This window comes from Benincasa hispida, chromosome 11, assembly GCF_027475165.1.
Source record: "Benincasa hispida cultivar pf3 chromosome 11, pf3_genome.v1.1, whole genome shotgun sequence".
In the NCBI taxonomy this organism is placed as follows: domain Eukaryota; kingdom Viridiplantae; phylum Streptophyta; class Magnoliopsida; order Cucurbitales; family Cucurbitaceae; genus Benincasa; species Benincasa hispida.
The window spans coordinates 23,166,050-23,177,971 of record NC_143488.1 but is presented as its reverse complement, the minus strand read 5'-3'; the positions used below and the strand labels follow the sequence as shown (position 1 = coordinate 23,177,971).

Sequence of the window (11,922 nt, the reverse complement as noted above, 5' to 3'; positions counted from 1 at the left end):
GTTTAGTGGAGAATGATGATTCTGCCCTGGATTATTGATTCTAGGGTCATTAACCATGTTTATTCTTCATTTCAGGGAATTAGTTCCTAGTGGCAACTTGGTGCTAGTGAGATGACGATGCGAGTTGGAACCAGACATGTCGTCTCAGTTGTGGCAGTGGGAGGTCTCCGGTTAACTTTACAAAACAAATTTCTCACTTTGAATGATGTATTTGTTGTTCCTGATTTAAAAAAGAACTTAGTGTCTGTAAAGTGTCTTTTAGAATGTAAATATCAACTTCATTTTTCTTATAATAAAGTGTTTATTACTAAGAATGGTGTTGATATATATTCTGCTCAACTGGAAAATAATTTATATGTGTTAAGGTCGTTAGCAACAAATGTCCTCCATAACATAGAGATGTTTAAAACTATCGTAACTCAAGATAAACGACTTAGAATTTCTCCCAAAGAAAATACCCATCTTTGGTACCTAAGATTAGGACACATTAATCTCAATATGATTGAGAGGTTGGTGAAAAATGGACTTCTAAGTGAGTTAGAAAAAAATAAACATCCCTCCTAGCTTGAGAGGGGTTTAGTCATGGGCAAAACGGTAATTTGGCCTAGCTGTACTTACGAGCAATTTATGAAGGATCATGTACTATTGATTGATTATATCCAATGGACCCAGAAATATACCTGTAATATGAAGAGTGCAACTGTCGGTCTTTAATGGAGTGTCCGACAATTAACGGATGGTGAATAATGTAATTAAAGAGTTTAATTAATTATTCACATATCGTTGGAGCTTCAAGCTACAGGTCTCTAAAGTCTCCTTGGTAACTCAAAAGGATTTAGCCGAGAATAAGTTTTTGGGTTAATTTGAATTGTTCAAATTAATAAGAGGTGATTTAATTATATATGATATAATTAAATTGATTCAATTATATATGATATGATTGTTATAATGTATTTGATACATTATAGTTTAATTGGAAGAAATAAATATTTGAATGAGATTCAAATAGTTGTTAATCTTAATATAAATGTGGTTTATATTAAATGTCATAAAATAGAGAAAAAGAACTATAGTTTATATTGTATATGATGCAATATTAAAACTATATGTTATAAATATAATATGATATGTTGGTTATCATAATTATTTATTTTATTTATTATTTTAAATAATAATCCCTATTTTTCTCTCCAACCACCTTAGTGAGTGGTTAAGTAGTTTTTTATGGCCAACGGGATAAATGAAAATAAATTTCTATTTTTTCCCTAAGAAGTTTACACGAAAATTATAGAGTCTATACGATAGGCACATACACTACACGATTGAGAAGCTTTCTATATGATAGTGTTCTTCCTCAATCTTCTTCCTCATCAAAACTCAAACTCCCTTCTGACCAAAATAGTCAGAGCCCACAATTCCTAGACTCTTACCCCCAGTATACCGAAGGTTCCAAGTGGTCATATCTTTTATTTGGTTCGTAATTTCCTTAAAGAGGGTGTACAAGTTTTGTTACTATTCGAAGAGTTCGTGACAGTTCAAATTTTTTTTTTTTTTTTTCGAGAAGAAGTGTTCTTCAAAAGTATAATCTCTTGAACCCTATTTCTTGTTTAAAAAGCATGTTTTAATTTTACTTAGAATGCATAATCTGTATGTTTACTGTAAATTTGTGTTTTCAATCTAAATATAATTTGGACGATTCGCTTCCGCTCATGGATCTCTTTAAATCGAGTTCCTTCAAGCCTCAGGGGAATTTTTGTAATTTTGACTCCTTTGAAACTCGATTGCTCATTTTAGCTTCTAATTGCTCCAACTTAACCCTAAATGGCTCATAACAGTCAATTCTACCTTTACGTGCCCAAAACTTGTAAATAAACACATTACATATAGTAATGACCTTGAATTAAATGGGGTGAGATAGCACATTTTCGGTGCTATCAATCGTGCACATGATGTCAGTGATCATGCACTTGAAGTTAGCAATTGTGCACTTGAAGTAAGCGGTCGCACACACGATGTCAATGATTGCGCACATAATGTCAATGATTGCGCACATGAGGTCAGCGATCATGCATATGAGGTCAACCAACGTGCACTGTTTCTGAGCGAACGATAATGTTGTCTTGATCATATCTTCATCGGTACAATTTTGTTTTAGCTAAATGATCACTTTATACATTTTTTCATGTTCTTACCAACTATGTTTATAAATTGAGTAAAATGTTAAAGCATCTTTAATTTTAAAACTTAGATCATTCTTTGATAAGCGATGTTTTGGTAACATAAGAAGAAACACGGATAGAAGAAACCCAAAAACTAAGGGAGAAGTGAGGAGATTTATTTAAAACCGAAGGCAAAACAGGCATTTCACATCTTCGAATGGTAAAAAAATAAACATGTTTTCAAAAAGAGGTCAACTACAGAGTTTTTGGTTTTTAGGTCAATTTGGGCAATTTTCCGACTTTAGAAGAATGATACTAGAGACTGTTAAAATTTGTGTTCTCCAAGATTTATTACACTGATATTGACAAAAAATGTAGAGTTCCTAATTTCCTAGAAATGTCGATATAAGTATCTATAAAATGTCAATGGATATTTCTATAATTATATATATAAAAAAAAACAATATTTAAATTAATAAATAAACGTGGCAGCATTAGCACTGGGAATACAGAAAAAAGCCTTCTTTTTTCTTCTATTTTCAATACCGATGCATCAATATACAAACCTTTTCAGTAACAAAAACAAAAGTTAAGGAATAAAAAAGGGTCAACTATGTTACATGAAATTTGTTGGTGTGAGTATTCCTAGGTCACTCTCAGAAAAAAACTTAAGCAGAAGTTTTAGTGCCATTCTTGTTAACTTTTTCTGCCAATTTTTTCTTTCTTGCTATGTTATTAAAATATGAAAAAAAAAAAAGAACTAGGAGAGGGACAGAAGAATCATTTTTCTAAACTTCACATGATTCAGCTGTACTATCCGCGGACTGTTGTCTTCTGTGGTCAGGCCTTGGACTCCTGGCTTCTAGTTGATCGACATCAACGGCAACTTCATCCGTTGTCGTCAACACTGTATTTTGATTACGTCTGTTGCTGTGCCTTTGTTTTAGGATTCGGGACAAAACTTGTACATTGTCTCTCATTGAAGGTCGCTTTTTCTGGACACGGTTAACACATTTGTATGCAAGAGCTGCAACTTCGTTCAGCTCTTGAACATCGAAGGTTCCTTCAAGCCGGGAATCAACAAGTTCCTCCCACCCAACTTTCCCATCAAAATTCATAGCAGCCTAATCATCGTTAAAGAAAAAGATGTGTTAAAGAAAGTTGTCAAAATAGTCAAGAATTCCAAGGAGTAGAGCTGTTTAGTTCATTCACAGTGAGCGTGAGAGAGAGATGTCTTACAAGCTCAACATATTCCATAAGTCCCTGTTGAGGATTTCTGCCAGCTATAATCTCGAAAAGTAATACTCCGAAGCTATAAACATCGCTTTTTTTATTGAAATTCCTTGAAGATATATACTCAGGATCAAGATATCCGAAAGTTCCTCTAATGTTAGCTGCTTGACTGTCAACCATCTCTTCTCTTGAAAGCCCAAAATCAGCAACCTACTTAAGTACTTATCATTAAATTAACTCAGATTGAAGTGAACTTACTAATGTATAAAACATTGTTTTTCGAAAATCCTTCATCAACATGAAGCAACAGAATTTAGATGAAAACAATAACTAATCCCATCGACTCATATTGCAGCAACACTTAAAACCAGCAGAAAGGACATACCCTTGCTCTCATGGACTCGTCCAACAAAATGTTGGCTGATTTGATATCCCGGTGAATTACTGGAGGAACTGCCTGAAGTAAAATTTTGAAGCATCATTAACACCAATAGCATTCAGCCATTCATGCATTTCAAAACGAAAAATATTTAGTGCATCCTAAGCTACATCTATCTTTGTGCATCCACCCAATTGTCTAATCCTTTCTTACTTGTTTTATTTTATTTATTTTTTTCTTTTTCTGAGTGTGATTAGAGTGAGCTGCACAAAGATTAACATCTTGGGACGCACCTAAGTATTGTTTTTTTCATAACGTTTATGATTTGCATATTACCGAGTAGAAAAGAAAATTACCCCATCATGGAGATACTCCAAGCCCCTTGCTACATCTAAAGCTATACGAACTCTCATATACCAACTCAATAGTCCATTCTTATCACCTATACAGTAACAAAAGAAAGTCATTCTCCATTGTAGAAATCATGAGGTTGTGCACAATAACCATACAATAATTTTCTCTTCAAATTTCTGAAGCTAATACTATTTAATTCATCAATGCGAACATTGAGACTAGATGATGACAACAGTAATTAGACTCAATAATTGTGATAAGAAAGACAGTTTCTAGTCAATTACTGACATTGTTGGTTTCATAGATCAAGACGGAATAGTCAGCTTACTGTACAAGTGAGAAGCTAGGCTGCCTTTACTCATGTAGACATACACAAGCATATGCTCGCCTCTTTCAGCACAGTATCCAACCAAATTCACGAGGTTTCTATGATGCAATCTTCCCAATAACATCACCTGAATGATTTACAGAGAAGTAACAATTATTGATATATTAAATGTATACGTGAGTTTGAATACTGAAGACACGTTTGGGAGGGCATTATCATAGGGAGGCATAATTTTCTTTTAAAAAGGATCTCTATGGTGATAAAATTGGAAACATAATTTTTTAAGTTCAGAATTCGGCCAAATCCAATCGACTTGAAACCAAAAAAGTTTTAACAAAACGCAATTTGAAATCCTAACTGAAATTGAATTCCTTATTCTTTCTAGGCATCCAAACAACTGAAATGATTTCATCCTCCAAAATTGAGAGTTCCAAACAAGGGTTAAAGCTTCCTAAGAATGGGGAAAAGGCAAGAATAGTGGTCTAACTAAATATTATCCTGAATTATTTTAATGTTTACAAACTCCAAGCTCTGGATCTGGGTTCCAGACTAAGTTCAAAACCGTTCAATTGCTCATTGCATTCTTTCAGTCCTTAAATCTTCTTTGGTGGCAACAGGTAATCATCAATTACATCCAAAAGTGGAGCAATGGAAATAGTGCAAAAATACTAGAAGGCCATAACGTCGGACTAGCAAACCAGGCATATTTCTAGTGAGGGATATTTGCTCATTAAAGTTCGAGGAACAACTGAACAAAACAACATTTTTATGAAATAGTGCATTGTGTAAGAAATTCTATGCAAGGAGCCCAAATTAATGATTCACCGTCTTTACCTCTGTCTGGAATTCTCTCTCTCCTTGTTTAGAATTGGTTGCGAGCACTTTCACAGCAACAGTCTCACCAGTTGGCAGTGTAGCTTTATAAACAGGACCAAATGCCCCTTTTCCTATTACACTTGTAAAATTGCCAGTTGCTTTTTGCAGATCCCTGCATCGTATAACAAATTAAAGACTTAATGAAAAATTAAATTATAATTTTATCACAACAATCAAATAGAGACCCATGAACTAAAGATAATCAGTATAAATGTATTAAGGGAGGTGAAGGAAAGAAGACGTTGAAATTGACAAATTTTGACTACTAATCTTTTAGAGACCCATGAAAATCTGAATAAGAAAAATATTGGGAGAGTTTCTGCAAGCAAAGTAGCGGTAGAAAGTATAGACATACGGAAATCTAAAAGATTTTCTAGCAATTATCAAAATTTCTAAGATAGGGATCATCTTTTCTCTCCAATATCAAATAGTTCATTGAGCTGGATCCTAATGTGAAGGTATGTACTATGTATATCATAGCAATATGACAGGATCTCATACAAAGTAAATGGCATAGATGAGTTTCATAAGAAGACGTACTTAATAGAATATTCAGGCATCCCAGTTGCAGAGATCACACTGCTTCTCTTAAATCCGTCAAGCCATGAGGATATGCTATTCCGGCTGGCCTTCACCGGTGATTGTGGACCGACTGTTGAGTCTGATAGGATAGTACAAGAATCAGCTCCATTTGTTCGAATAGGAACATTAGTTGCCCTCCTCGAACTGCTATTACCAATCTGCAACCGCTTCCTATGGTATTTAAAGCAGAATAATGCAAGAATGGCCAAAAGAACTCCAATCACCACTCCTATTGAAATTCCAATAGCCAACCCAGTCGACTCCTCTTTCATCTCCTCTTCCGTGCTCCCCAAGTTCTTATTCAGTTGTCAAAACCTCCCTCAACTGCAAATTGGCTTCAGAATCCTTTAACTAATCTGGTCAACTGCATCATTCACATTTTACTGTAATAATAAATAACAAATGATGTTTAAAAATCAAGAGGACCACTCTCTGTTCTTCCCTTCCGACAGCCATGAGTAAAGTCAACAAGATGATTAAAAATATGCAAGAAAGCGATAAAATTCCAGCAGACAAGTATTATTCTAAAGAAAAATGTATTAAAAAAACACCTCACAAGAGCCGTCAAGTACCCATCAACATTAGATAAGCATGACATCTTGACCCCAAATACTTATAATAATTCCATCAATAGAAATAAGCGTTCGTGAGAACTAAATTCAGAAACATCGCTATTACAAATAAATTAGCTTTAAATTGATCAAGGCGCTGGACAAACAACAATACTCTATTCAAATTTGATTAGTGCTACAGCTAAGAATAATCAATCCCTATTCTCCACCAGTAGACATTAGCAAACTCCTTAGTCTGATGCGACAAATCGCCTTTACAGATCCAAGATAAACAAAATAACAGAAACAAAAACCAGAAAATCATTAAAAAAATTTCCTGTAGCGTGTAGCAAACTCTGGTATAGTCTCTCATAAACAATACGACTAGCAGACTCACAAAGGATCCGAGAATGCAATAGTTCGTATAAGTAAACCTCATTCAATTCTCCTTCCCTTTCTCTCTATCAATTTTACTCCATTCATCCAAAAAACTAACCGCAGAATCAAAATGAAGGCAAAGAAGAGTCCATAAGCATCAGATTACAAAACAAACACAAAACCACGAAACATTACAATAGGATTGTGATTGAAATGTACCTAGCGAAACGACGATGAACGAAATACACATAGAGACGGCGGCGCGTGGTTCTGTAAGAAAAAGGAAAACTGAAATGAAGAGTTGAGAGAGAAGCGGAGATGAAGATGAAATTATGGAAGAAGATGAAGAAGATGAAGAAGATGAAGAAGATGAGAAAAAAAGAAAAGGGAATCAAAGTGCAGCGAATAAAATCTGTACTTACAGCTCCATTTTTGGATGAATTGAAGAAAGAAAATGCAAAAAAGGGAAACATTACAATTCATCAGGAGTGAGATGGGGACCGGCGGTCGCCAACGCCATCGTTTTTGTTTGAAACTGAACGCGGCATTCGTGGTCAAGCCGTCAAGCCGATCAACTTTTTCTTTTTTGGTGCTTTTTATTTTAAATTAAATATAATATTAATATTTTTAAATTAAAGGTTTTTCTTTTTCTTTTTTGTTTTTTTAAAATAATATTAATAAGTTAGAACTTAAAATATAGTTTTCCCTTTTTTCTTTTTCTTTTCAGCATAATATTGTTTTGGTTTCTAAAGTTCATTTTTGTTGGGTCTAAATATAAAAATGTTCCATCTTTTAACCCATTCTTAATTTAGTTTAGTTTTAGTTTTTTATTTTTGTTTTTATTTGGTTTTTGAGTTTATTTTCTAGTATCTGAGTTTTAAATATTACACTTTTTAGTTTATTTTTTATTTTGGTAGTTAAATTTTAATATTTTACATTTTTATTTTTGAGCTTTTACTAATGCCCACTTTTGCATTTGATGTTAACTAATTTAAAATAATTATGATGTGCAAATTTTTAATTAGTTTAAATAGTAATGGAAAATTAGTGGATTTTTTAACATATAAATAATTAATTTTTTAAAATAATTAATAGATATTAACACTTTAAAAGAGTGAATCTTGAACTTTTGAGATCATATTGAAACCAAATTCAAAATTTAAGGGTAACGATGTAACATTTTGAAATTCATGAAATTAAACTCAAAATTCAAGAATAAAATTGTAATATTATAAAATTTAAGAACAAAATGAAATAACTTTTTCCCTTCCGTTTTTATTTTATTTTTAATGTATTTAAAAATGATCCATTGAGTTGTTTTTTGTTTTGTTTTTTTTTTTTTTCAAAAACTTCATAAATTTTGTTTGTAAATAGTTGATGTTTTGTTAAATTATTGGTTTACCAACATAATTAGATACATGAGCATGTCATCCATATAGTCTTCACATGAAACTTAATTTGTCCATTAATAAAATTGATTTCTTACAAATGGCAAATTCAAGGGTATGCTCACTCACATATTCATATTAAATTGTTAATAAAACATAATTATACATTACAACTAGAAATTTATTCAATTTATTGTTTTAAAAAACGATATATTTATCTAAGATTTATCATTCAAATATATATTTTTTAACTCTAATAATAATAATAATAACTACTATACAATTTACTACTTTCTTTTGTTATCTAAAAGAAACTACTAGTTTTCTTTTCCTTTTTTTTTTTTTTTTTTTTTGTTAATGAACATACACTGTGTCGGGTCTAACACATTGCTTGTTCATTACCAAATTTTAATCGATTCTTTCTTAAAAAAATTTTAAAAAAAATTAAAAAAAAAAAAACCTTATTTAAGAATTTAGAATGCAATAAAGTAACAGTGAAAATTTAAAAAGATGAGGGCCAAATTCAGAAGAATCAAGAGACTATGCACCCTTTAATGTATTTAACGTTTTTCTTTTTAGTTGTGAATAATTTTTTTTTTTTTTTTTAAAAAAAAAATAAGCTTTAGTAAATTCTCAATTTATTCTGATAAAAACTAAATTAATTCTCGATTCTTTTACAAAGAAAAGGTAAATAATAATAATAATAACAATAAATTTCCATGTTTATTTCGTTTAGTAAAAATCTCTAAACGAGAAAAATTTAGGTCTCGTTTGGTAACTATTTTATTTTTTTAATTTTGTTTTTGAAAATTAAGTCTATGCACACTACTTCTGCCTCCAAATTTCTTCTTTTGTTATTTACTTTTCACCAATGGTTTAAAAAATCAAGCTAAAATTTGAGAACTAAAAAAAAATAGTTTTTACAAAGTTTCAAAAAGTTGGTTTTGTTATTGGAATTTGGCTAAGAATTCAACACTGTACAGTGTAGCAGATTCATGAATATGAAAATTTGGTGACCAACATTCTGTTCGAGGACATGAAGATATGTGATGTTCTCCAAGAAAATGTACTGCTTGAGAAATTTTTTCCATCTTTGAGCGACTACAGAAATCATCTGAACACAAAAAGAAGGATCTGACACTCCAGGAGTTAATCGGTCACATGCGCACGGAAAAAGCCAACACACTATAAGATAAGCTAATTTTTGGAAATCTAAATTCGTTAAATGCTTACTTGGTTAAATCTTCTACTGTTAAGAAAGACAGGTTTAAAAATCACAAGAAAGTAGTCTGGAAAGAATAATTCCTCTCAACAGATGGGACATCACAAAGCTGCTGGTAGGAAGTTTGAAAAGAAGAAATTGATTTGCTATGTCTGTGGGAATCTTGGGCACAAATCCTACCAATGCAATCAAAGGAAAGGAAGGCCAAATCAACGACCCACCCCACAAGCTAATATTGTTGAACTAGATGACATAATAGTTACTGTTGTAGAAGCCAACCTGGTGGGAAATAAAATTAACTGGATACTTGACACTAGAGCTTTGAGACACTTCTGCTCAAATTAAGAGCTCTTCCATGACTACGAGGACACTACTGTTGAAGAGTGTGTGTTCATCGGTAACTATATCATGGCAGGAGTACTTGGAAAAGGGAAGGTTCTTTTAAAATTAACCTCTGGAAAAACTTTATTCTTAAGTAATGTATTGTATGTACCTTCCTTACATAGGAACCTAGTGTCTGGGAGTCTATTGAATCAGGATGGGCGTAAGGTTGTACTAAAAGCTGACAAGGTTGTCTTCACAAACAATGGAGACTTTGTTGTAAGGGGTATTTGACTGATGATTTTTTTTTTTTTTTTTTTTTTTGTATTTGATACTGTCTCTATTGCAAATATGATGAATATTGCATGGTAGACTAGGTCATGTGAATATTGCATCGATTAAGAAACTTAAGGAATTAAAACTGATTAATGCATATAAACCACATGAAACTAGTAAATGTCATTTTTGTGTAGAAACAAAATTTATCAAGAAACCTTTTAAACCTATCATATCTAGAAGTATAGAACTGCTTGAATTGATTCATTCTGATTTAGTTGATTTAAAAAACGCCACAAGTAGAGGCGGAAAAAAATACTACATATATTTTGTCGATGATTTTTCTAGATATACTAAAATCTTTCTTTTAAAAACAAAAGATGATGTTAATAGTATGATTTTGAAATATAAAGCAGAAGTAGAAATCAATTCGATAAGAAAATTAAAAGGTTAAGGTCAGATAGAGATGGTGAATACAATTATAATTCCCTTAAACAATTTTGGGAATCAAATAATATTATTCATGAATTTCCTGCACCTTATTCACCACAACAAAATGGTATAGCAAAACGTAAAAATAGAACTCTTAAGAAAATGATGAATGGTATGTTGTTAAGTTCTGGATTGTATAATAATATGTAGGGGGAAGCTATGCTTTTTGTATTGGATCTACACCAGCATGCAGCGGAAGAAATTAGAATCCATAAGCATTCTAATTCATTAATTTTGATTGAAAAGAAACATGCTAAAAAAAGAGTATAATGGGTTTCATGAACATACCTTGGCTGGACCAACAAAATCTTCATTTCCAGTTACAAAAATTCTTCGACTCTTTATGTAGACCATCACAAGATCTTCCTTACTATTCTCTTGGTGCTCTAGATTGAGTTGTGAGACTCAAAATAAGTTGGAATCAAAGGGAATATAGAGAAAGCACACTGAACAGAACCCATTGAAGAACACCTTCTTCATCCGAATTTTTCAGCAAAAATTCAGTCGGTTCCTACTACTTTCTTCACTCCAATCTCTTCAATATATTGCAGACTATCATGCAAAGAGATGTGCTGCATGGGATGCAGCTCATGCTTGGAGTAAACCAAAGGAGAAGGTGGTGGGTTTCTTGTAAGCTACTTTGAAGATGACTTGAAAAAACCACGTTTTCAAGTTTTTGTAATTTTTCAATTTCCAAAAATCCAAAATTGATTTTAAAATCATATTTTATTTCTAAAATCAAAATTTATTAATTTTACAAATTAATTTTATAAATTAATTTTCTAATAAAATCAATAAATAATTATTTAAAAAATTTAAATAATTCTAATTAATTTAATATCCAATATTAAATTAATTTTTACACAAATTCATTTTCATATATTTAAATCATATTTAAATATATTTTCTTCAATTCCATTTGATTCTAATTTGAATGTTTCAAATTAACTTATCACGCTACTCTAGAGCTAATCCATTTCCGAGCTAGTTGAGGGATCTTATGGACCTACAGATCATGGGCTCCAACGATCGAGATTAAACGGCTAAACTTATTAGACCGATCTAACCCTCATTCGTTAACTAATGGGTCACTCCATTAAAGCCCATAGCTTCCCTCACTGTAAATATATTATGTCCATTTGATATAACCATGATTAGTAAGTTAACCCTTCACAGGTTGTTCGTAATAACGGCTGGGTCAAATCTCTATTTACTATCCCTAGAATTAGCACTTAAGAGAACAATCTTTCTACTATCCCTAAAGCGGGTAGGAGTGAATTTCCTCTTACACCCTATGTCCCCAGCTATCTATCCAGTCTTACCCCTAAAATGGCAGTCATATTAAGCCGGCGCTGTTGAGCCAACCCTCACCTAGGCAAAAGG

At 32.1% G+C, this 11,922-nt stretch overlaps 1 protein-coding gene across 4 annotated transcripts; it reads right to left on the bottom strand.

Annotated features, from left to right (window-relative positions):
- Nucleotides 1-2,666: 2,666 nt before the first annotated feature.
- On the bottom strand, nucleotides 2,667-7,443 carry LOC120090012 (calcium/calmodulin-regulated receptor-like kinase 1). 4 transcript variants are annotated; one of them, XM_039047487.2, is made up of 9 exons: nucleotides 7,263-7,443; nucleotides 7,060-7,110; nucleotides 5,870-6,275; nucleotides 5,288-5,441; nucleotides 4,454-4,580; nucleotides 4,128-4,213; nucleotides 3,778-3,849; nucleotides 3,399-3,602; nucleotides 2,667-3,283 (listed from the first exon to the last, which is right to left on the bottom strand). In XM_039047487.2, exons 3-9 carry the CDS (start codon nucleotides 6,181-6,183, stop codon nucleotides 2,948-2,950), a joined length of 1,293 nt encoding a protein of 430 aa, XP_038903415.1. In that variant the 5' UTR covers nucleotides 6,184-6,275; nucleotides 7,060-7,110; nucleotides 7,263-7,443; the 3' UTR covers nucleotides 2,667-2,947. The 4 variants fall into 4 exon arrangements, with proteins under 4 accessions (XP_038903415.1, XP_038903416.1, XP_090163785.1 ...); XM_039047488.2 differs by having other exon boundaries at nucleotides 5,870-6,294; nucleotides 7,263-7,431; XM_090307659.1 differs by having other exon boundaries at nucleotides 7,317-7,431.
- Nucleotides 7,444-11,922: the final 4,479 nt, after the last annotated feature.